This window comes from Tetrao urogallus, assembly GCF_951394365.1.
Source record: "Tetrao urogallus genome assembly, chromosome: 5".
NCBI classification, from domain to species: Eukaryota; Metazoa; Chordata; class Aves; order Galliformes; family Phasianidae; genus Tetrao; species Tetrao urogallus.
Window position 1 is genome coordinate 37,061,916 of NC_136818.1, and position 25,066 is coordinate 37,086,981.

The following is a 25,066-nucleotide window of genomic DNA, read 5'->3' on the forward strand; positions in this document are numbered from 1 at the left end:
ATTGTGCAGCTGACCAAGACCTCTAAAACTACCACTTTGTTTTTCCATTATTGTTTGTTTGATTTGCTAGAGAATGATACCACTGCATTGTACTGATTTCAAATTGTTTTGGAAACATCATGCTTACTGATGAGAACTTCTATGAGCCTGATTTTGGCTTTTGTGTGCTTGTATTCTGAGTATTCCTCTGCCATAGGTACACGATCTTCCTTTAGAGGACTCCTATAAAAAGCAAGCAGAAGTACAATCACTTTTATGGATTAAAGGAGAAAGAGTCTTTAAAATTAATTTTGCAGTAACTAAAGAGGTTGGAGTCACAAATATATATATATATTTTTTCCTAACAGTAGGCAACTAAAGATAAAGTCAAAGGAAAGAAAAAAAACCTAGTAGAAATGAAAGGAATTGGATTTTAAATATTAACAAACTTTTCATATACATCCGGAAATTTTCTTTATCGTTAGCTATGCAAGTGTAATTACTTAATTCTGAAATATGCAGAAAAGTTATTAGGCAGCACTTTGAAAAATGCTACCAGCACATATCCCCTGCAGTTTTCAGCAAACAAGTGCATTAAATGATAGGAGGAATATAAATACAGAGTGAAAAGTATCTAATATTTCTGAATGAAGAAAACAGTGGTTTCAGTTTTTATATCTGCCCTTTTAGATATTGTCAAACTGCTCCGTTTAGTCCCTGAAGGTTGACAACTTCAGAAAGAGCATTAGCAAGATTCTCTGTGCCCCAGGAAAGATCCTGTGGTGAAACACTGGACAGTTTATGCCCATTACAAGCATGTTCTGGGAAGATCTCAGATGTAGAAGGTAATCAGGGATTCCCACATCCCAGAGGAACTTAGCGAGGGTCTGGTCATCTTCACAGAGACCAGGCACCTCCATGTTATCTTTGTGTCCCGGACTGCAGCTCCTTTGGTCTTCCCATATAAGAGTACCTGCTCTCATAGAAACAAATGCACCTACATGGGTACCCAAAGAGGAAAAGGAGAAGGGCATTTGTCAAGTTGGTTATTTACCTTCCTGTCTGCTTATAGAATTGTTCTTCAAACTCTCTTAAAGCTTTGCGAAGCCTTTTCTTGTCTGCTCTTGTTTCTCGGAGATGTTCAAGCAGAACAGGCCTGTAAAACAGAGACAAGACCATGATACCCCATCTGCCTTGACTGACTGTAAAAACCGTGGTTTGGGATAATGGGCAGGCCCTGCTGTGGGCCATGGCAGGTGTTCACCTCAGTGCCTCAAGGCATGACAACATATCAGTTATATGCGGTTGTAGAAGCATATGTGATTGAACAGTTATGTTCCTTCCTGTTTACTAGTGCTTGATCTTGCTCTTCTAATAAAGGTAGAGACTGGACAACATAGTAAGAAAAATCTTCAGGATTAGAGCTTGTTACTGGTTTCAGTCCTGCATGGGCAGGGCTTGGTGGCTGACTGCAAAATCAAGTCACACAGCCAAGCCCTGCACTGAAAAGCAGCTGTTACTAAATATTACTGGGATTCAGAGGAACTGCTAATGGTACCCAGAATCAACTTTTTTTTTTTTCTTAATTTTTTGAAGGACATATTTTAGAAGGTATTATTTGGACAATAAGGTTTTGGGTTTTTTTAATCAGAGTAACAATTTTCTTAGTTATGCTATATCCCTACTATTTTTTTTTGTAAGAACACAACATGAAGAAATGAATCACAGCATTTGAACACAGAGCTGAATGCATAGTTGTGTTACATAGAAAAAGACTTTTTCTTTACATTTCTCTCCATTTTGGTAGTGCCTAGTAAGCTTCATTTCTGCATCACAGATACATCAGTGAAAACACAAGAAAAATATCCCATAAGCTATGATTGATAACAGCCCATGTGTATCTAGAGACCTGCTGTCTCATGCAACCTGGAATTTTTAAATACAAATCTGGTGATGCTTATGTTTTGTTTTTAATGGAGGGCAGGAAGGCACTGTGAACATTTCAGGGCATCCAGACACTACTAAATACACTTCTGCAAGGAATAAAATTAGTTTACACACACTGAATGGCCTTCTCAAGGCCGTGTAACACATATTCCTTTTTCCTATCTAGTAGGTACGGATCGTGCATTTACAAATTGTGCTTCATTTATAAAGCCTATACAAAGCATTTCAAAATATCTGTGACAAAAAGACAGAACTCACATGGTTGCCTCGTGTAAATTGGACATAGATAAGGCTGTTTGTCTTAAAGTTTTCTTTTCATTTGGAGGTGAGACATATGCAGGCTCACTCTCCTCCTGAGAGTAACACAGGTGCTCATCAATAGGGAGGCAAGATATTGGACCAGATGATAACTCATGGCTGCTTTGAGAATGGTCTTCATCTGAGTCTTCTTCTTCCTGCTTGTAAAATGTAAAGCATGATAAAATTAGTCATTTACAAAACAACAATTATTAAGATGACAACACGAAGAATTAGGCTGTAATTTCCTGTATGCATCGACTAAAAGATCGCAGATGTTGCAAATTCTACCCAGGTCTATTTGAAACCAATCATGAGCACTCTTATGGGGCTTGCTGGTCTACTGGGTACTGTTCATAACTCAACAGTATAGAATCCAGGCCTGTTTCTGAGTAGCTCCAAATATCAATTTTCTGTTTACTCAAAAGCATTTGCCAGTTGAGAAGATTTAGAGAACATTCTGTGTTTATGCAAGCACTGCTGGAACTTGTACTCCTCTTATTTACTATTTAATGCGTTTATTATACCTGGAAATTATAACTGTAACATGCACTGTAGATAGGTAGAGCTTTTACATATGTTTTATAACTACAAATGTGAGCTACCAAAACAGAGGGATATTGCTGTCTTCCCCACATTCCTTCATCCTCAAAAGAAAAGCTGGGCTGTTAAACTGAGTGCTTAAACATGAAATTCTATGCAGCAAGACTAGACACAACTAACACAAGAGACCTTTCAGTTAATTTTGAAATTAAATATCTGTGAACACATGTACAAAGATTTCAACTGGGATTTTCAAAGAAATCTAAAGCTCTATTAACATCTATCAAGATAGTAGTTTCTAATTTTTTTAATCGACCAAGCCAACTTCAAAATAGCCAGATTCCACTATCTCTCCTCACAGATAGACCAGTTGTCACATGAATTTTATGCATTATTAAATTAGTACAAATAATATTTATGTGCCATATGTTTAATACAAGCCTTCGCAATAAATAGAGCAGATATCTACATCAGGATAGCGCCTGTCTTAAAACAACATGAACATGAGCTTCCCAAGACATTGCAGCCTTCCTAGGCTCTGCCACCTCTGAAATGGGCATGGAGCCTGTGCTTGACACTAAGCTTGGCCTTGCTGGCCTCAGTCTCCAGCTGTTCCTGGTGCCGTGATCCACACAGAATCTTCAACCTTTTCCTGCAGGAAACTGTCAATCTAAATACAAATATTAAAATGAAAATGACATTTTATATAGCTTACATCAATTGTAGTAGGAAACACATGACAGCCTTTTATCTCTTGCCCGGTGATTGAAACCACTAAGGGAACTGCCTAAGGAACCATTACCTTGTATTATTGACCTCTGGTACTGTTGGAAGTTGAATTTTACAGTTTATTTCATCTAACTGAAATATTAACACCCTGTTTTAACTAATCAGCAGATTATTCAAATAGCATTAGTTTTACTGCTGCCAAGTTGATGTGCAGGCACAAATCAAAGACATTTAGCATGCTATCTTGACAACGGCTGTGAATTCTTTCCAACTTACAATTGTTGTGATCAATGATGGAGTTGCAAGAAGTTTCTTGATAATTCTGTATCTGTCATAAAGAGGTTTCATAAGACTCTTTTCTTGTTTAGTTACCTACGGAAAAATCATAGTAAAATATAATCATCCAAAATTAAAAATGAATTTATTTATTTATTTATTTTCTCCTATAAAGCTGAGAAAAGTATTAGAAAAGTATGACCGAGGGTATTTCACGGGTACTGCAGGGCATAAAAACAATTTACAAAAGGAACCTTGGCATAAATTTGCATGCTGGGCTTCTGATTGTTCTCTTGTAATCCCAGCCCAAAATACTCAACTTTTGATAATGGTATGAAATACTTGTTAAATGGCATGGCATGTCACTGGTTGCTACGTCACACATCTGAAGCAGTGACTCTTGACGCTTCAGCAGTTCTACAAGCATTATGAAAAATCTTTTTTCTGAACTCTCACAGCTCTTTGAAAGCAGAGAAGCATCTATACTGTTGGCTAATTCACCAGAATGTCTCAGCTTACACACTCACTGCCTCTGCGGGTTGTCATCCCCGCTGTCTTAAAACAATATGAACATGAGCTTCCCAAGACACTGCATCCTTCCTAGGCTCTGCCACCTCTGAAATGGGCATGGAGCCTGTGCTTGACACTAAGCTTGGCCTTGCTGGCCTCAGTCTCTGGCTGCTCCTGGTGCCCTGATCCACACAGAATCTTCAACCTTTTCCTGCAGGAAACTGTCAATCTAAATACAAATATTAAAATTTGCTTCTTTAAGATGCATGATAATCTAAGTAGGCAACGTCTAACTGTGCAGACAGTCTGCAGACTGTTTGTCTATTTTTAGGGACAGCAAAAGGTAAAAATCTTGCCTGTATTCCATTTCCCTGCTTTAAATTCCTGACTGACTCTGAGCTCCCTATGACCTGAAGTCAGAGCTGTTTGGCAGATCCAAGATCCCTTTATGGCTCCTTAGCACCACTGACCATCTCTTTCTTTATTCAGTTAGCATCTTCTTTCTCAGACTCTTAGAGTTGCCTCTACCTTTGGAAGAAATATTCTCTGTAAACCACAAGCTACAAAGCATGCTCTATTATTCTCAGTCTTTGCATCTTCAAATCTCTTTCACCTTTATACAGCACTAGTAAGTCAATTTCTTTCTTGTTCTCCCTAGGAAAAGTCATTTAGTCAGACCCCTTTCTATATACACTCTCCTACTCCTACAGTGAAAATATTGAAACCGTTTTAATATTTTAAGTCAGTAATGCTGTGGGGAAAAAAAAAAAAAAAAAAAAAAAATGATAGGTCTTTTTTTTTTTTTTTATTTCATCTCCAGTGGTGCTCTGTAAACCTTTTTCAGCTGATACACGTTCTAACTTTTCATACGTTGTGGTATGAAAAGCTACAGTATGCATGAGCCAAGTCTAATGTGGATGCATATCCTCCATCTTTGTCATCAAAATCTGCAACTTCCATTTATGAGGAAAAAGACAGGGCCACAGGAAATTTGCCATTTTACTTGATATTTTTTTTTAATATAAAACAAATTCATAAAGCACTAAAATTTATATATGAAGATTAGTTTGAAATGTTGATTACAGAAAATTAATCTAAATATGTTTAATTAATGAGTCCAAAAATATTTGATACAGAACTTATATAATCTTCAATTTACTCATCTTCCTATGGTATACTTACAGGCCATCCATGAATACTCTCAAAATATAGCAGACATTTTTGAAGATTGATGTTTTCCAAAGCCTTTTTTTTTTTTTTTTTGGTCATATTCTAATTTTAAAAAGTTATTTATAAGATTGTGAACCAGGATTTCATGACAAGGATACAGATAGGTATTTGTTCAATCCTTTGTTCTCTCCAAATAAACATTAGCAATGAATTCTGTTTCTGTCCACACTAATGTTGAATGGGTCTTGGCAATGATTTAGCAAGAGCAGAATGCAACTTTATATGACTTAAATCTTACACGGATCACAGATGCGTATTTCCCCACGCAAGGCCTATTGCAGAGCAGATGAAACCTATGAAGATAATGAGTAAAACTGTTTTTAGGTGAGAAATACAGTGTGCAAGAGCACACTGCTGGCTCATATGTGGCTTTTCGTCCACCAGAACCCCCACGTCCTTCTTCACAGGTCTGCTCTCAGTGAGTTTTTCTCTCAGTCTGTACACATTATTTGGGATTGTTCTGACCCAAGTGCAACACCTTGACATCAGTTGCCCTTCCTTTGTCACCGATGTCATAACTCCACGCTGGCTATCTTGGATCACCTTCTTGTCACACATGTGCTGTAACATCTCTTCCAGGAGGATCTCCTCCATGGTCTTCCCAGGCATGGACATAAGGCTTATCATCCTATAGTGTCCTATGTCTTCCTTTCTATCTTTTTGAAAATGGGAGTTATATTTCCCTTTTTCCCATCACCAGGGACATCACCTGACAGCCATGACTGCCATTGGCTGGCGAGAGATGACAAACAGGAAGTTTCAGCTATGCAAACACAACACATTAACAGAGTAGAATGACTGACAAAGAAATCTCTAAATGTCTAACCATTGTGATACAGTGATTAAAACACTCCAAAAGATGAACATACTGAAAACAGCGCTATTTTTAAAATGAAAGGGAGCAGTAAGCAGCAGGAATTTGCAGTTGGATAGCGGGCATTTGTGGAACTGCTATGGAAAAGCTGCAGAAAATGCAGCTCTTAACTAACAATGGGAGGAGACCTAGGCTACTTCCCCAGTCACACTCATTGCTCTGCTGCACTGAACACCACCTCGCCTGCAAATGCTGAATTCCTTCTGCAGTGATGTTTCACAAGTGAAGTGTTTTATTTTTGCTCAAAAATCACAATATAAATCAGTGTTAACAGAAAGAGAAATGTTGATTTCTCAACAATGTGATTTATCAGTGTTGGTGATGACGTACTACTATGCTTGTGTTTTGTACAGAGAGCACACTATTTAACTGCTTTTTTTTTTTTTTTCCTTCCCCCCCTCCTCCCAAGAAAATCTGTTCTTAACATGTCCATATTTTCGTCTGGGTTGGAACAGCAAGGAGCACGTGAAGCTAATGTAATTTTCCACAGAGTCTGCCAGATCACGACAGATCTCTACAATTAGAGTTAACTGCTGGAAGGTTTGCAGCAGAGCTCCTCCACTGCAATGAAGTAATGCAGAGAATGATGGAGCTGGGGTAGGGGGATACCTTTCTGCAAGAGATTGGTGACCAGGCTTTTTATTGACAAATTGGAGAAATAATAATTAGCCATTTCTTTTAAAAAATGTATTAAATCTCGATGAAGTAATGCTCTTTCCTTGCTATTAACTTTGCAGGAGCATAAACTTTTTTGATTGTTGTCCAAATGCAAAAAACAGAGCAAAACCTCTTGTTCTTAAAGGTCTGCATGAGTTAATCACTCTGAAATTATTTGTTATTCATATTAAAAGAAAAGCTGCTAAACTAGAATTTAGGAGTATTATAAAACAGCTAACTGTGTTGCTTGTTGCTATATCTGCAATTAATACAAGATTCATTCCATCAAAAGCTATTAAGCCTGAGCAGCTGAATGCTTAACAGGAAACAGAGAATGATCATTAATATTGATTTTACACATGAGAAACAATCTCAAGAGGGTTTAGCATTTGGGTTTATTTCATTAGCTCGTTTCATTAGCAATCTCAAGGCAGGTTTGTATTCAGCTGGGCTTAAAATGGCTGATAATTTCAAAATGAGAAAAGACAAACTCCAGAATCATCTTGAACATCTTCCGATTATGGGCTGTGAACAGCAGCATGAAATTCAGTGCTAAGTACATAGAAATACTGCTTCATAGCTAATGAAAAGATAAACAGAAATAGGCCTATAATTTATTCAGGTTTTGTAGTTTGCCTTCTTTAGACATACAGGATGGTTTAGGATTCTAAACAACAGTGCCTTCCACCTTTCTCACATTTTATCTGCTATTTTATTAGGATGGTTGTCGTATATTTGAAGAACAAAATAGCCCTCCAAATGACTCGATAACTTTGGGCTAAAAATTAAAAAATCTGTGATCTATGAATCCTGTTGTCAACAGTCAGTAAAATGTTTACTAAACCCAGTTTCACAAGTCACTTTCAACTTCGCGTCTTTTTTTAAGGACACTCATTTTCTCATCTCTGTTTTGGAGGAAAACAAGACAACCTTGTATGGAAGCACTACCATTGCCCCAAGCAGTTAGATCTTCAATACAAAAAAAAAAAACTAAAAACATTTAAACATTTAGCTACTTTTTAGCCTACTATTAGTCCAGTTCACATTCTGGTAGAGAATCTAAATTCTATACAAAAAATAAAATGTTGCACATCAAATTAACAACAGTAACACAAAAGTTGCACTCATAACTGAAAATAATTTTAATGTTAAGCATAAGGATCCAATGACAAATTATTTTGAACTAGCTCAATTTGACTTTCTATTATTCCTTTTCAAGCCTCTGTTCCATGGCAGCTTTGTATAAATATTTTCAATCACCTTTACTAAAAAAGGATGGATCTTTCAGAAGAAAAGTAGTTTGAGATGTACAAATGAGTGTTTAAAAAAAAAAAAAAAAAAGAGAGAGAAATATTAATTTGTGCAGACATTAAATTTAGATTACAGCTCTGCCATTGTACAGAATTAATCAAAAATGGAATGGGACCTGCAGCCAGCTTACTCTCATAGTCATAAGAGTTCTTCTTGATAGGTTTTCCTCACTGACATCTGCTTTGGTATCAGCTGATCTCTGCAGAACAACTTTTTTTTAACAACTAAAACTATAATCATGTAGTTTGTACTTTTGTGACTTAAGAATGCAAACAGGACTGCATGCTTTTGTTGTTCTCTTGTGTTTTCTTACAAAGGAGTTATGCTTGTGAAACCATTTTCCTTACATGTTTTCAAAAAGTAACCTATAAAAAGAAGCGATTAAAACGTCAGCCATCTAAGCAGATCTCAAAATCTCAGCTACAGAAGTACGGCATAGTTTTGCACTGTTCTAATTTTAATACAGTAACAGGTTGCTAAGAATCAAGAAAAGAAAACAAATTTAAAAATTTTAATTAAAAACAAAACAAATAAAAAATAAAAATAAAATAAAATAAAATAAATCTGCTGGGTACTTCGTGCTATTGAAATCTATCCTAAATAATTTCTTAGTGTTAAAATACTCTAGCACAGTACAGTGTTTTGTTCTTTCTCCATTCTCTTAGGCTCTCTCCCTCTCCCCATCCTCCCCCCTTTTCCTACAGCAGCCAGAATCCGGACGTTTCTGACTGCGCTGAGATTTCAGGTATCTTTGGGAACAGAATTTGTCATCTTTCTTGGCTAAACAGCACCAAGCATAGCAACATCATTTGACAGCAGAAATAAGAAAATGAAATAAAGCAACACAAAATGAAAATAAAATAAGCTCTTTTATGGACAGTATGTTCTGTGGAACAGCTTTATACAGATCCTAAAATGTGCCAGTAGCATGGATGTACAGAATTTTAAAATAGATATTTATTTGAAAAAATAATTAAGTCCCCAACTACATAAGTGCATTTCATGGGATATTAAATCTTCTCTTAGATTGAGAAAAGTAATCAAGAATGGAGAAGAGCAGAGGCAATACAACTAAGCGTATCAACATCAGAGGGCAAAGCAGCCTGGATGGTTGTGCTGCCCACGTGATATTAATGCAGGGCTATCAGCTGGACAGATGTTTTCAGCATTACTCAGGTGAAAAGGGATCTTTACTGTCAAAATAACTTTGCATATGTTCCTAATTTCTCTGCTTCAGAAACACTTGGGAGAGATCCACCAAGCAGACTTGCAGGTTTATTGTCTACTTAGGAGGGACCTTGTGGGTCCTTTGCAGGAACCAAAGCTGAATTCACCCTGTCTGTTATTAATGGCCTCTGTACATTTGAATTCCGCAATGGAAGACTGATCAAAACACACTTTTTTACACCAGTGAGGACTGACTTAGTCACCGTTTCAGCCAATGGCCCAGAAAAGCCTCCTAGTCAGTCCACAGGGAGCACTTTGAGAAACTGAGACTGTGTGGGTGGTTTAATGGGGGAGAAGTCTTAGTCCCTCATTACAGCAAAGTTTCTGTGAACTCAAGATAGGATTACATTTCCTTTCATCATTTTTGATACAATGAAAGATGCTCTTCACATGCACACAACCTCAAGTAGGCAAATCTGGCATATGATTTTTTGCATCCATCTATGAGCAAAAAGTGTTTGGCACTACTTAAAAAAAACTTCACCTCATTGTCTGTGCAACTCTTCACAGAAAAATCACTTCAGAAAACTGCACTAGTGCAGTCAGAGAGAAAATGCCCTGCAGTGTCTGAGAGCACAGGATGCATACCCATCCAGCAACTAATATCTGCTTCAGACGATGAAGTACTGTAAGAGACAACCAGATCTGTTAAATACCTTAATAGTCTCAGGAATGTTGAGGTGTTGTCTTTTCTCCTTTAATTGTCTCAATACACTGTCCATGGTTTCTTCTGCTAAAGGAGCTGGTTCCATGCTTGTGGCCTCCTGTGTCCTAGTCTCTATGGGGGTCCCAGTACTTTCACTACTGTCCTTTCTTTGGCCTGCTCTGAAGGTACAGTTTTGCTCTTCTGACATTCTGAGTTTTAGCTCTGAAAGGTAAGTTATTTGCTTGTAAATAGGTGAGAAATATTTGCAAACAAATTTCCTGTGATACTATAAGAAAAAAGCATCCAGACTTCTCACATGCAATTATTATAGTGCAGCAGATTAGAACTTTTGGTGCAAGACCTTGTGCAGGGTCTAGTATTTAATGGAGAACTTTCCAGAAGAAATGTACTGAAAGATGAGTTTTTAATTCTTTCCCACAGTAACACCCTCTCTATCCAAATGAGATACAAAATATTACAATAGGATTTAATTAGTAGTGTGAGTCCATTTATAATGAAAAAGAACTTTTAGATAATTTATGAATGGCCTTAAGAAAATAAAAATAAATCAATCCTGGTTACATTCTCCCTGAAGGCAAGCATGTGATATACCCACAGATGTTCACAGAGCTGTGTGTGGACAGTCAGGGCAAAATGTGACCCCCAGGGCCAAATCAAGTATCAGGGAAAGATCTCTTTCTACAGTCAAATAAATAAAAGCTTTAGAGATGCATAACTTCAGTCAGTACAATAGCTAAGAAACTTTTAAGAAACTTTTTGTAGTTTATTATTTCACATTAATTCTAGTTATATTAGACCAGCAAACAGACACTCGGAAAATACTTCAAATAACATTGCCTTTAACGTGAATGTTGGTATTTATGAAGGACAGATGATGTCTTTTACCCCTCCCCTTGTTGCCTTGTTACGAGTATCAAACTGACTTTGATCCTTGCTGTCAGGAATCAAGGCAAGTCATGTTGCCTAGTATCTTTGTTGTCATTAGGAGACTTATTGCCATGCACTAGAGAAAAACAAGCAGAGCACCAAGAATAGAGAACTACTTGTAAAATATTCCAGGTACACTCATGCTGCTTCCAAATGCTTCAGCACTAAATTGAAATGACACACTATTATGTACCTTTGAGCTGCTTACGACCTTTGGCCAAATCGTTCATCCATTTTAGAACTTCAGGATTGGAAGTCTTGTCACCATGTGAAGGCTGAATATAAAGCACAAAGGAAGGAGGAAAAAAAGGAGAATTGAGAATTAAACAGTCAAACAGAAAAAAAATAAAAAAGGCCTGAACAGATAGAAACACTCATACAATACTACAGATGTCCACATTTCCAGTTATCATGTGCATATTTCCAGATATAGTGTCACACAGACCATTTGGCTTGATCTCAATACAAGCTGATTGTAGTTTAACTCTCCTCACAGTGGCACAGTGCTACAAGGATCTTAGTATTTTGGTTCTGATCCTAAAAAAAAAAAATAAAATCTTTGACTAACTAGATAAGTAATTTCAATTACTTCAAGAGGACTGATAAAATGCCTGATGTGTGTCACTCTCCTAAGGAGAAACCTGTTGCAGGATGTAGGATGCCAACTGAAGCACTCTACCCTTGTAGGGATAAGCCTTACCTCCTTTATAACAATAATTCTTTCCGGAAACAGCACTTCAAATGTTTCAGCTGAACTGTTTAACTAATAGAAGGAAAAAAAAATCCTATGCAACAAAGTTACAACAGTTCTTCCTTCACATTTAGAAATTGCAAATTAAATTAATAATTAAAAATAATTTACACTGGAACATTGAAATTCTGCTGTTTTATTTTATAAAAGTGTTTTGCGAAATAAAACCTTTGAAATAATTTCTTTCCTGGTCACAGCATGATGACTATTAATGAAATTTTACTCACAGAAGTACCTAATGACCATAGGATAGGACAATTCATTGACATATGTGCAGGTTGGCAGTCACTGATGAGACCACAAAGTAGTATTACAGTTTGCTCAATTTTTAATTTTAGCACAGTCATAACATCACAAATTTCGCTGTTTCATACTGTACACATCCTTAGCATTGTGATGTTTTGTGTTTATACTGCTTTATTCATATTAAACAAACTAGCTTGATAATGAGCAATGATCTTGCATACACTGCATAGTCTCCAGTGTCTCCCCATCAGCAACATATCACAATTGATATTTCTCTTATTTTTTCCATCAGCTTCTATAGAGCTCTGTGTTTTGGAAGTTTAAAGGAATATTTGTAAAAGAAGGCAGAATGATAGTTTCCAAGCAAATGACTTAACCATGAAGTAAATAATTGGCTTTTCATCTTCTCAATCACTTCAGTTTGTAAGCCTATCAGCTATGTTTAAGTGACTCATTCTTCTCACACGTGTAGAAGATGCCCGTTTTGTAATAAAGGTAATACAAAGAAATCACAAATTAGTCTCAGAACTACTAAATACACTGAAAGATGATAAAATACATTCCTTCACGGATAATTTTCCCATTTTATCAAAAATAGAATTTATCTTACTGTAGTGCATAATTCCAAACACGCTGGGATTCCTCCCTGCCTTTTGCAGTATTTCCCTTTATCTACTCAGAGATTTTCTTACCAGGTATTTTTTTTCTTGCTCAAACTTTTCTTCATACTTCCTAATTTTTCTCTTGAGACTCTGAAGATGCTTGGTAAGTTGTGCTACTGTTTGGGGTTCTTTGCACTCTTCGCAGTTGCATCTAGAAGAACTTCTTGGTCTGCAAAAGCCAAAAGCATAATAGCTCTATAAAAATGGCTAAAACGCTCTGTGTCTTTTTTCAAACACACCTAACACTTTCTTAGCACAACAGAATCTACATGTAGGTTCTTTCACAGGTTAGAGAGAGTTTAGTTTTATAAAGCTAGCATGAAATAATTGCTTTTCCTTGAGGGTACTCACACAATATGGTAATATGTTTTATATACTTCTTTCCCTAATTAATTTTTTGAATTTCTGAATATTTTTCAAAAAAGAGTTTCTAATTTTTTATAATTACAAGTCCACAGAATTGATAATTGTTTATATGCAGTTGATGTTGTTTCTGACTGTAACTCATGTCTTGATTTCTGGAGGTCACATATTGCTCTTATATTCTATGACACTCTTATCTAGTCAATTTTTGTACCTCAATAACCCTCTCTACTTTACGTTCACTTAACAGAATAGCTACTTAACTAAATTTTAAATCTGTCACTGTGTAACTATAATTAACAAAGACTTCAAACAATGTTACACTGAGTTATCAGCAAAAAATGCTAGATCCCATTTCTGATATTTCAAATTAACCATGCCAAAATACACTGCAACATGAAATTTTCTTATTTGTAACACAGGACTAACCGAGAGACCAGAAGAGTCTAAGATCATGCATTGTTCAAAATGAATTTAAAATACAGATACACTTAAATACACTTTCTTACATCATGAAAGGTTGAGCACTTGGTGGAGAAGGGGCAGATTCTGGGTCTAAATTAAATCTCTGGCTTTGGCTAAAGATAGAGCAGCGTGGTGACAAAAGAGGATTGTCTCCATCAGTAATGTGATACAGCAATCGACTGGCTCCTAGGGAGCGATGTTCTTGTGGGCTGCTGTCCATGTCATTCTGCCAGTCTCTGTGGGCTGGTAAAGGCTCTAGAAAGAAAGCACAAAACACTGTGTATTGAAGGTCATTCATCAGGTACAGCTACTTAGATAAACAGGAACCTGTACTTATAGAAGGATTAAAAGTGCAAGTATTCAAAGTAAACACAGCAAGTATTTCAACAAAGTATCACATGCACCTTGAACATTACACTGAGGGTAAAAAAATACAGAGGGCACTCACTGGTTTAACATACAGTGTCTTTAAGGTCTACAGGAGAAAGCGGATGTATATCTTTATAACTATGGAATATAATATAAAGATGGACAGTTTCCCAGAAGAGAAACATTAATTAGACTTTTATAAACATTTGCTTTTGAGAGCCACATTCCCAAAGCAGAAGGTAAATATACAGAACAAAATTTGTGTTGTGATGTAGCATTTTGTCCTTTGGTCAGTGGAAAGGCAGAACACAAACACCGTATTTCCTGACGCTAAGAACCTCAAATGTTGTTTGTAGTTTCCTAATTTCATTAGGTTTTGAGATAACATGCATATGAGTCTAAAGAACACTACACAATGAAAATAAAAATAACAAGCAATCACATTCGAAGTAGTTACTCAAATTAATGTGCAGTAACTGCTCCTTGGAAGAGTCACACTTACAGTACTATGTTAATACTTCTTTGACTGTAAATGGAAACTACCTTAGCTGCCTCAAGAGATAAACTTTGTTTTTTTAAAAATGATTAAGCTAGAAATCAGAATAATTTATTCTGCTCTGAAAATGTAGGAACTGCTAAACTGTATCATACTGATTGTGCTCATGAGTAACATGAAAAATGATGGGCACGTTATGGAGCATACCTTATGGGATGCCAAGTGTTCATCTTCCCTTGAGTATTCCTAGTTTATTAATGGGCAGAACCACTGAATCTTGCTCCTCACCCTCAGTGGGTGAAGATAATCTGGCCTAGTTGATATTTTTCACTATCAGATGGCTGTGCTTGAAAGCAGATTTTACTTTGAAGAAGAAACCCCATATTTCCGTAAATTCTCCACCAAAAAGCAAAAAGCGCGTGTTAAAGCAAAGAATGTGTGTTCTTTCCCAGATTCCTCTGTGTTAATCTCCATAGTACATAGCACTTGGTATCAGCTACGTTATTTTATCCTCTAAAGCCATGCATACATACAGCCTTTGAATGTACATCATTTGCTATTTCCAGGCAGCATGCGTGCCATTTCTAGTCAGTATCATGTCTGCAATACAACATGCATTCTACTGTATTTTGCAGAATCCTTCTATTAAATAAAAGTCTAAAAGTGCACAGAAAAAAACCCAAACAACTGTACATGAATTTTTCCCCCATAAAAGCTAGCAGATCTAGGAAAGTTCTTTAACCTTCACTTTCCAGTTTCACCCGTTTACATAGGATGTGATATTCCCACAGTGAGTAGGTATCTCCTTCAGGATTTTAATGGAGCCTTTGTAATACATTTTATTTCACCTCTGCCCAATAAATTCTGGAGCTATAAATCTGTACTTCTGCACTATGATGTCGGGGACACATTGGCTCTAAGTGGAATTCATCATAAAAATCAATTGTTGATTCAGAAAGTAATAGAATAACCTAAAATATTATTTCATCGGAGAGTATCCAAATGTTTTTGTTTTGCTGATAACAAAAGTCTAACTGTATACTGCATAATCGCAGTTTAGTATGTCATGCAAAAGTTACATGTGACTTCTGTGTCTGTAAGTTCATTTCCTTCAACAGCACCATCAATTATCATCATGTTAAGCATTTTATCGCAGTAAGACAATGTAGGTGATTATTAATTCTAACCTAGTATCTTTCCTCTAATTACTTCTTACTCTGTTAGTGAAATTCACCTCTTAAAGATATGGGAGCAACTCCCAGAAGTTCTAAACAGAGTATGAGATCTAAATCCTCCCAAAGAGAGATCCAGAAAGGCATCTGGGTGAAGCATAGATACAATATTGTACCAGCCACAGGAAGTTATTTACACAGACAACATAATACAGTGATAAAGACTGGAATAAAAGCTGTTCTGCAAACAAAAGTGCTGTTAGTTTCTGGCAATTAATCTTCTCTATTACATTTTCTATGACCACAAGAACGATCTTAGACCCAACCTTATCATACACCAGACGCACTGAATTGCTGTGTACAGTCCGGAAGTGCTCAGTAGGTCATGACTACTTAAACATTTACATGGCCAGCTCCACTTTTAATTACATTTTAAGGCAATTCTCCTGATTCCAGAGCTGTGTAGATTCTAAACATGACACTTATTTTATGAGTAACACAACTACTGACCCAGTATGTACATGTGTGTGACCTAATTTCAGCCTCTATTTTTACTCAAACTGGGAAACAGCCACAGTTAGCCAAGCTCATATGTTGCCCCTTAGCATGCATCTGCTCTGTGTCATCTATTCAGTCCAGCTTGCCACAGGCAAGGGCTCATCAGAGGATTTAAAGCCAACTTTTTTTTATATAATAGGCAGTAAGCTTAATAATGCAGACTTCAGTCATATAATACAGGTTGTCTGATACATATATTTGTGTTTAGTCTAAGTAAAACAATAATACAACATCATCTGTTACACTTAAAAACAAATACACTGATGTATTATGTTCCAATGTGTGTCAACATTTGTGACATCTTTGAATGCAGCGGCTTGCTGCTCAAGTCATATGTATACTCATATCCAAGAAGTATAACTTACATTCTGCTTTTTTTTTTATTTCCCATTAAAAAAATCTTGCTTAGTATCCCCTTGCAATTCTTTACGGACTTATTTTGCCAGCTCTAATTCAATTTTTTGCATATCCAAATGGAAACTGCTGACTTGTGTCAAGAAGACTTACCATTGATCCCTTAAAATTTGCATCAGGAGTAGCCTGCCTTTTTGACAAACTGCTGGGGCTTCATTTAACCACACATATAAATGCGTATGCATATACTTTATAAAACACATTACACAAGCATATTTATATTAATATATTTCCACATTCTACATTTTTTTCTATTGCCTGATTCACTAAGCAAAAGCTAACAACTAGACACATGGCGAATATGGTGCATCCCCTAAATAGTCTATTTCTAGCCTGGTGCAAATCTCTGGACCTCCATCCAAATACAAGCTGAAAAAGCCAATAATCTCATGTGACACCTGTACCTAAACTGAATGAATCAGATTTCATTAGTAATTTAAGAGACAGAATTAAGACAAGCCCTATCTATAAAAAATAGAAACTCAATAAAGAAAATTCAATCAACCACAGCACAGCATGGAGAGTCCATTAAAATCCATTTAAATAAGTGAAGTTTAACTGAAGCACAAGTTTGAACTGCCAGAGTGACAGAGCATGCTCTAGAATGCATGGCAGGAATGCTACATCATCCAATACTTGTGAGTATATATATGCTTTATAATAATTTGGATCCTACTTATCATTTCCCTAATTTTTTTCAATACAAACATTGAACTTAAGTACATATTAACGCTATAATTTGTCCTCTTTTTAGGTATTTAACTTGCTGTTATTTCTTGCTGAAAATTCTAAGCAAACAGCTTTAGAAGTTATTCTGAACCCAGCATTTATTCAGACATAAAATGTCAATTGCACAGCAATTACTTACCTATCTGCTTTAATTTGAACCATATATGGTCAACAGTTTAAGTGTTTTTGTATTCATGTCACTTGTCTGTGAGATGGATTAGTCATATTGCCTTTGACCTATTTTTCACAAACCGTGATTCCTCTCCTGAGCATCACGACTATCAACCCTGTGACTAGAAGCTATGAATTGACAAAAATAGTGCAGAGCCTTAGGGCTATTTATTTGCAAGGACTGGTTTCCATACTGAGGAAAGAGAGAGAGGCAGCACACCACAATTTGCCCAGATGAGTAATAATAGAGAATCATTAATGATTTAAATGCACATGCTGTAAAACTCACCTTCACTATCTCTCTGCTGATGCATTAAACTAAAATCAATAATAGGAGAAATGAAGTGATATTGGTCTGACAAAAAGAATGACAAAAATAGAATTACATGATATGGCAGATGATCTCACACAATACAGGCACAGGAAACAAAAGCATAAATTCATTTGAATAAATAACAGACAAACTAAAAAGAATCAGGATTCTAAAAATCTACTTGAAAAGTCAGATTCCCTTGCAGAAGGACAGAAGGCTATAAACATTAATTTCTGCTCTTTTAACAAGTGTCACCCCTTTTTACATTAGCATTTGCATCAGGAAACGGTGCTTTGCTTCAGCTCGGCACAGTTTCCCAGAGGACTGCAAATCTGAGATCAGACTGCAAGTCACAAGGCTGCTTTATGACTGCAAATGAGAGCACATCATGACACGATCCCTTACCTCCACTACTGGCCCCATCAGCTTGCACACTGGTTTGGACTGATGAAGGGGCTGGATCCTTGGGTGCTGGCAGCTGGGGAGTTTCCTCCTGGGTTGGCAGAAACGCAGAGCACAGATCCGTTTCGAGGGCTTGTAGCTTCAACAAAGAATTCTGCAGACAAAAGCAGAACATTTGGCTAGATGGAGAGCAACAAAATACAGCGATAGCTCTTCAACTCACTGAGCCCATCAGGAGCGCCTGCAAAGGGGTGTTCCACTAGCAGCTCTGAGGATGTACAAAAGAACAAACATGCACTATTCCACGAGTTTCTTCACTTCTGGTTATTTAAGTCCCAATTTAAATGGATTATTCATGACACATGGGAAAGATGACATCGTCAGCAAAAGACAGTTTATTCTAGGAAGCCAAACTGAGATGGTGTCCGTTTTTTTTTTGGTCCTGAAGCAGTACACTAAGTAAGTATTTCATTCATTGGGCTGACATCACGATCTGATGACATTATGTCCCTCCCCATTTACCATTCATGAAAAAAAAGTCTCCCTCTTCAGCCTGTTGTGCAGTACACAGCAGTGAACAAAGAGTTACTGAGAACACGCTGCCTCATGGGATTCTTGGAAGAGATATTATTTAACTGGCTTTTTTAGAGATACTTCCTTATGTAAACATTGCTTTTATGTAGGTGGCTGCTGCTTCTGCAAGGCAACCAGATCATTTCCTATCTGTTGCAAAGGCAAAATTAACAGATCATTGTCACTTACTGCAGAGAAATCAATGGGGACAAAGCTAGTTACCTATAACATCATTCCCAGCTACACTGTCATGTTTGGTCCATTTCTCATTTTAATCTTCAATGCTGCATGCAATACTCAGCTGTACAATCTGACACAAGCATCTTGCTATGATGCAAATGCTGTAAAAGCTCTAATCACCATTCAGCTGGATGAAGTGAGTCACTACTGATGCCAAATGTATTCAGCTTCTCATTCTCAAGGGAAATAGAACTTGCAGCATAAAACAAAAACACATACAGATGTTTTAATAATCATACAGCTGATGCATTCAGAATATACATAAAATGTTAAATCGCTCACAAGAACGTATTTACAAAGAGCATTTTCTGGAAGAAATCTGAGTTACAATACAAAGAAATTCCTTGAGTTTATATCCTAAAAAGGTACTTTCCCTACTGTGTCAAAGATCTGAAAGTAATGTATTGATTCTTTAATGAAATAATGAATTTATTTGTTAGAGTAGCTTAATACATCTGCACATTACTATTTAATTTTGATAGAGCACTTTTATAAGTTCAAGGGTGGCAGTATTTTTGGCAAAAAAAAAAAAAAAAAAAAAAAAAAAAAAGCAAGTGAACTTGACAGGGAACAGCGGGAAAGACTTTCAGCCCTGGTTTTTTGTTCCTTGACAGTAGACATGGCCTCATTTTAGACATGAAGAAAATCTTTCTCTCAGAGCGTGGTCAGGCACTGGAATGGCCTGCCCAGAGAAGTCGTGGAGTCACCGTCCCTGGCAGTGTTCATGAGGTGTCTGGATGAGGAGCTGCGAGACATGGTTTAGTGCTTGTGGTAGAATGGTAATGAGAAGATGGTTGGACTAGATTTTATATGTCATTTCCAACATTGTTATTCTATGATTCTATGGTTCTCATTTTCTACCACCTTTCACCTCAGCTAAATACTGTGGTTGTGGAATCACAAAACATGGACAGTGTTTAATAGTTACTATTTGATTTACAGGCCAGGGAGAACTCTGATCATGGAATGGTTTGAGTTAGAATGGACCTCAACAATTATCAACTTCCAACCCCCTGCCCCAGGCAGGGTTGCCAGCCACTAGATCACATACTAGATCAGATTGCCAGGCCCCATCCAACCCAGCCTTGAACACCTCCAGGGGTGGGGCATCCACAACCTCTCTGGGCAGCCTGTTCCTTCACCTCACCACTCTCAGTAAAAAACTTCCCCCTCACATCTAATCTAAATCTCTCTTCCTTTGGTTTGAAACCATTCCCCCTTGTCCTGATCATGGAGATTTTGAGATTTTTTGATTTCGACATGGAGATTTTGGAAAGGGTCCAGAGGAGGGCGACTAAGATGATCAGGGGGCTAGAGCACCTCCCCTATGAGGACAGGCTGAGGGAGTTGGGCTTGTTCAGCCTGGAGAAGAGAAGGCTGCGGGGCGACCTCATTGCAGCCTATCAATACCTGAAGGGAACCTACACCCAGGAGGGGAGTAAACTCTTCATAAGGGCTGACAATAGCAGGACTAGGGGAAATGGATCCAAGTTGAAGGAGGGAAGATTTAGGTTGGATGTTAGGGGGAAGTTCTTTACGAGGAGAGTGGTTAGGCCCTGGAACGGGCTGCCCAGGGAGGTTGTGGATGCCCCGTCCTTGGACGTGTTCAAGGCCAGGTTGGACGGGGTCCTGGGCAACCTGATCTAAATGTGTATGTTTGGTGGCCCTGCTAGGCAGGGGGGTTGGAACTACATGATCCTTGAGGTCCCTTCCAACCCGGGTGATTCTGTGATTCTGTGATTCTGTGATCCCACCACAGATCTTATTGCAATGACTGTGTATGGCAAGCACCCTTCCAGAGTTTTCAAAGCAGTCTCTAAATCTCCTGGTAAGAAGAACATAGATGAACCACTGACAAAAAATTCTAACCTTCATGGACTTTTGAATTTGAATAAAAAAATCCCAGATCAAGAAAATATATTCATTTGTTTCTTATTATGCAGTACTTGTTGAACAGTTCCAATTTCAACAATTTCAGCACTGTAATTCACTAGCTAGTTTGCATTCTGTTACTTTGAGATATTTTTTGCCCAGTTGTGGAAAGTGGGTGGACAGCAAATTTCCAGCCACTGACAAATACTAAAATAATAATAATAATAATAATAATCATGTAATAATAATAGAAATACCTTCTGTGATTTCTTGAATGTGCTCTTGACAGAGATTTGATGTAGGAAGAAAATGAGTAACTAACTTATACCATTTTGATGTTACCAGGGCAATGATGAATCTGGAGTATGCCATCAACCTCATCTCACTCTTAAAACACAGCTGAGCTCTATGGTATTGACAAAGCACACCATACAGGAAAAGCCACTAAACATTTGTGGGAACACACACAAAGAGACAGTTTTAAGCAGAGGCCAAGCAGAAAGCTACCTCGTGTCGCAGGCAACAAGAGTGTCCTACTAAAATGGCAGGGACACCCCTGCTGCATGCCCTGCCTCTCTGGGAGCTGCCCAAAGCACAAGCACAGCCAGAGCTGCCGGGTAGATTCCACCATCCTGGGCCCTCTTCCCCTGTAACCAGAGCAATGTGTCCCCACATCTACACCTGCAGCCCACACAGGACAAGAGGCTGTTCTGCGAGGGGGCAGCAGGTCATGTACCCAATCCTCGAGCTTGCAGGGGTCAGGACAACTGCTGGCAGAACTCAGGTGAGAAAGGAGGAAAGTAAAAGTCCTGCACAGCACACATTCAGCAACACACCCAGTCTGCAGGATAAACCAGCCCACGTGCATCCTATTTAGAGACGTCTCATGTTCCAGAGCCTGCCTTTGGAGCGCAGCTTGGCCATTTCTGCTCCTGACTGTTTTAGAAGTGTTACAGACCACATTAGAAGCAAATATGAGCAGCTACAACATACAAAGAAAGAGGGAAGTGTTAGTTCATGGAAGGTACTATCATAACTTTTGGTAAATTCTCCCATGAAAGACCAGTATCACTGAAGTAATCTGTTATTGCATATTAGAGCGGCTAATTAACTAAGTTCAAATCCTTCTGATTTTATGCTCATTCCAATGTTATTCTGGAGATTAACACTAGTGTCACATAATAATTCTATTTCATGCTAATGTAAATAAGAGGGCATTAATATTTAAAATGGATCCTTATGTTTATTTGGAAAAAATATACATACAACTGCCTCTTAGGTGCAGTACTTGGTAAATTTGAAAAAGAAGTAATTAGAATAGCCATCATTATCGTCCTCTTGGAGTAACTGACAACTTGACCTATACCAGTTTCACTAGAAGAAGAAGAAATGAAATCCTGCATTTTTGCAAATCAAATATAATGGAAAAAATAAAGAACTTTAAACAAGTCCAAGGAAAACAGAAGAATGTGCAGTGTGGCATTTCTTTCCTACTTAGAACTCCTGCTACTGCTTTAAGAGAGCAGTCATGAAGGTATCACACTCCTGCCTGCTGGGAAAAAAAAAAAAAAGTACAAGAGGACAGCTGTTGGCAGCAGAAGTTCAACCTGCAGTGAAGAAACCATCTTAACAAACAAGTCAGATTGTAGTCTGAACCCACCCCTCCCAACCATCTGTCTTTCCAAGGGATTTTTGAAAACCAAGAGTTGAGGCCTTGGGGCAAGGAGTTATATAGATGTCAGATAACTCCTTACATCTAAAGATACATACCTCACATCTACACTTGCACTGCTTTATCACCTGGAGAACATGACAGTGAATGAACAAATATTCCCTTTCTATTACCAAAATGCTCTGACAAGGAACGGAAGACCTCTGAAATAGCTCATGTATTTTTTTCAGTTGATGTTATCAGTAACTGTGATCTCAGCTGGAGGTCCCTGCATGAGGCTGGGCAGCATCAAAGCCACGTGCTGTGGGTAAGCATGTCCAGTGGCTGCAGCCCAGCAGGAGGCAATGAGCCTAATGACACCTCACGAATCTCCCTTTTTGCACCAAGGGCTGTGCACGATCAGCCCACAGCACAGAGCAGATGGATATGATGGCTGATTGAGAGCCATTTCTTTAGAAACACTTCTTCCCCTGAAAATGCGTTACCATAATCAGCTTCCTTTGATCCCTGGGAAAGGAAAAAGCATAGCATTTTTAGGAACTGAGGAAAGGGAAGGAGAATGTGTTTACCACTCACATAGATCCTGTCCAGGTCTCAGGGAGAAGCAAAGCCTATGCTTGGTACTTTCCGTGCAAATACAGCTGCCCAGCCATGCACGTTTCTGACTGCTGAGGATAGTTGCACCCTGCCCCGGGCATGCCCCTGCCTCAAGACTGGAAGGCAGCTGTTTGATTATATCCAGTTTGCTGATGGATTTACTGGATTTATGGCATCGGCTGGGGTGGAGAGGTAGAACAAGCCAAGCTTTCAGTATTTAATGGCCTTTGGAGTGATTCATACAAAAAAGAAACAGTAAATATCAGTCCTTTCAATTTCTTCACAGTGAGGTAATTAAAAGCAGCACCAGAACAGTGACGTACAAAAACATCTCCCTTGCCTTTTAATCTGAGGGTTCAGGTTAAAACAAGATAGGCGTATTTTATGTAAATATAAATAAATCCTTGGTATCTGCTAGGGCAATACTTGTGTCTTGAGGCTAATGACATTTTCCATTCAAAACTTCCCTCATGGGCAACAAACAAGCAACAGTAAGATAGAACAAGATATGCCCTGGGTCTGTATGATGTCACTGGTGACTAGTGAGGAGAGACAGCACTTTCTCTAATCCAAGAAGGGAATTTTGTAATAATGCCTCTCCATTTAGGCTTGCAGGAGACCTGAGATATACAACAATCTAAGATTTTGCAAAGAAAGTTAGCACCACAGTGTGGCTGTGGCTCATTTTGATGATTTGCAACTCATTTTAATTTTTGAACTAGTTATCTGCTTTAATATTATTATTTACTATTTTTAGGATTTATTTTAACTGTTTTTTATTTACTATAATATTTACCTTGGAGGGATGCTTTGCACGAATTTAAAATCTTGATATTTAAATCTTGTGTGAAGACAAGAGTGGACTTGATGATCTCTGTGGGTCCCAACTTGGATTTTCTATGATTCTAGCTGCGGAAACTCTGGTGATATTTGCAGTGGAACTTCTCAGAAGAAACTATAACAGTGATTTCTCCCAGCACCTTAACTAGACCGGGGCTGAGAATTCTCCCTTATGCTTGTCACAGAAAGGGCCTTCCTAGTTATTATTGGGATTTTCAACAGTGAGCTGCACAGCAATGACATGAATGCAGAGGAAATAATTATAGCATTTTTTATCTGAATTCCTTTAAAAGGACACAGGGCAGTTTTCTCCTAATGAAATTCAGGCACATTACAGAAACAAAGCTGGTATCCAATGCTTTGACAGGAATAGACTTCCTTTTACACCCAGTTCTTCCCCAGCACATCTGCTCCCTTCTGCTTATGTTGTCTTCTTAGGCTACACTTTAAAATATCATCTGGTCCTTGTTTACATCCCAGCACATTCACTGCTTTTGCAGAATTAAGCTTATATCTGCTAGTATACAGATACCCTGGCTTGTGAAAATGCTTTATAATGTTCCCTACTTTGAGTAACTGCACAACTTGCTTTTGGCCTCCACTATGCTGCCTTGACTGTGACAGCCTATCCCAGGCTTATTTACTGTTTGACTTGGTCTCAGAAACAGCTTCTTTGTGTTCTACTCATGGAGTGCTCCTGTCATAATCACTGTGAAAACAGCTCTTGTTTCAAGCATCACAGGTGTTACTTGGCTTTCCATGCTTCCTCTCTTCACTCCAACCCTCCCCTCCTACTCTCTGACAAAAGCACTCTTCAGAGTACATTGTGCTGTTCATGGTTTATTTATGTAGGATGTAGCAACCTTTGAGACGTCCTTATTTTTAAAGGAAACATAATTGATTTAAGCTGCAATATGAGGAAAAAAAAAATCAAATCTTCTTGCAAGATGGCATTTCACTTAGTTAATATATTGAATGTTTAATTCT

General features: G+C 37.8%; 1 protein-coding gene across 1 annotated transcript in view; it reads right to left on the bottom strand.

Annotated features, from left to right (window-relative positions):
- Nucleotides 1-98: 98 nt before the first annotated feature.
- Nucleotides 99-25,066, bottom strand: part of FAM13C (family with sequence similarity 13 member C) — a gene marked incomplete at both ends in the record, with an annotated part of 134,349 nt that continues 109,381 nt past the window's right edge. The window contains 10 exons of the mRNA XM_079535880.1: nt 99-222; nt 1,034-1,135; nt 2,185-2,384; nt 3,772-3,867; nt 10,237-10,448; nt 11,368-11,449; nt 12,864-13,002; nt 13,706-13,916; nt 17,860-17,925; nt 18,289-18,439. Of these exons, the coding sequence (XP_079392006.1) occupies nt 99-222; nt 1,034-1,135; nt 2,185-2,384; nt 3,772-3,867; nt 10,237-10,448; nt 11,368-11,449; nt 12,864-13,002; nt 13,706-13,916; nt 17,860-17,925; nt 18,289-18,439 (1,383 nt within the window). The remainder of the gene's footprint in view (nt 223-1,033; nt 1,136-2,184; nt 2,385-3,771; nt 3,868-10,236; nt 10,449-11,367; nt 11,450-12,863; nt 13,003-13,705; nt 13,917-17,859; nt 17,926-18,288; nt 18,440-25,066) is intronic.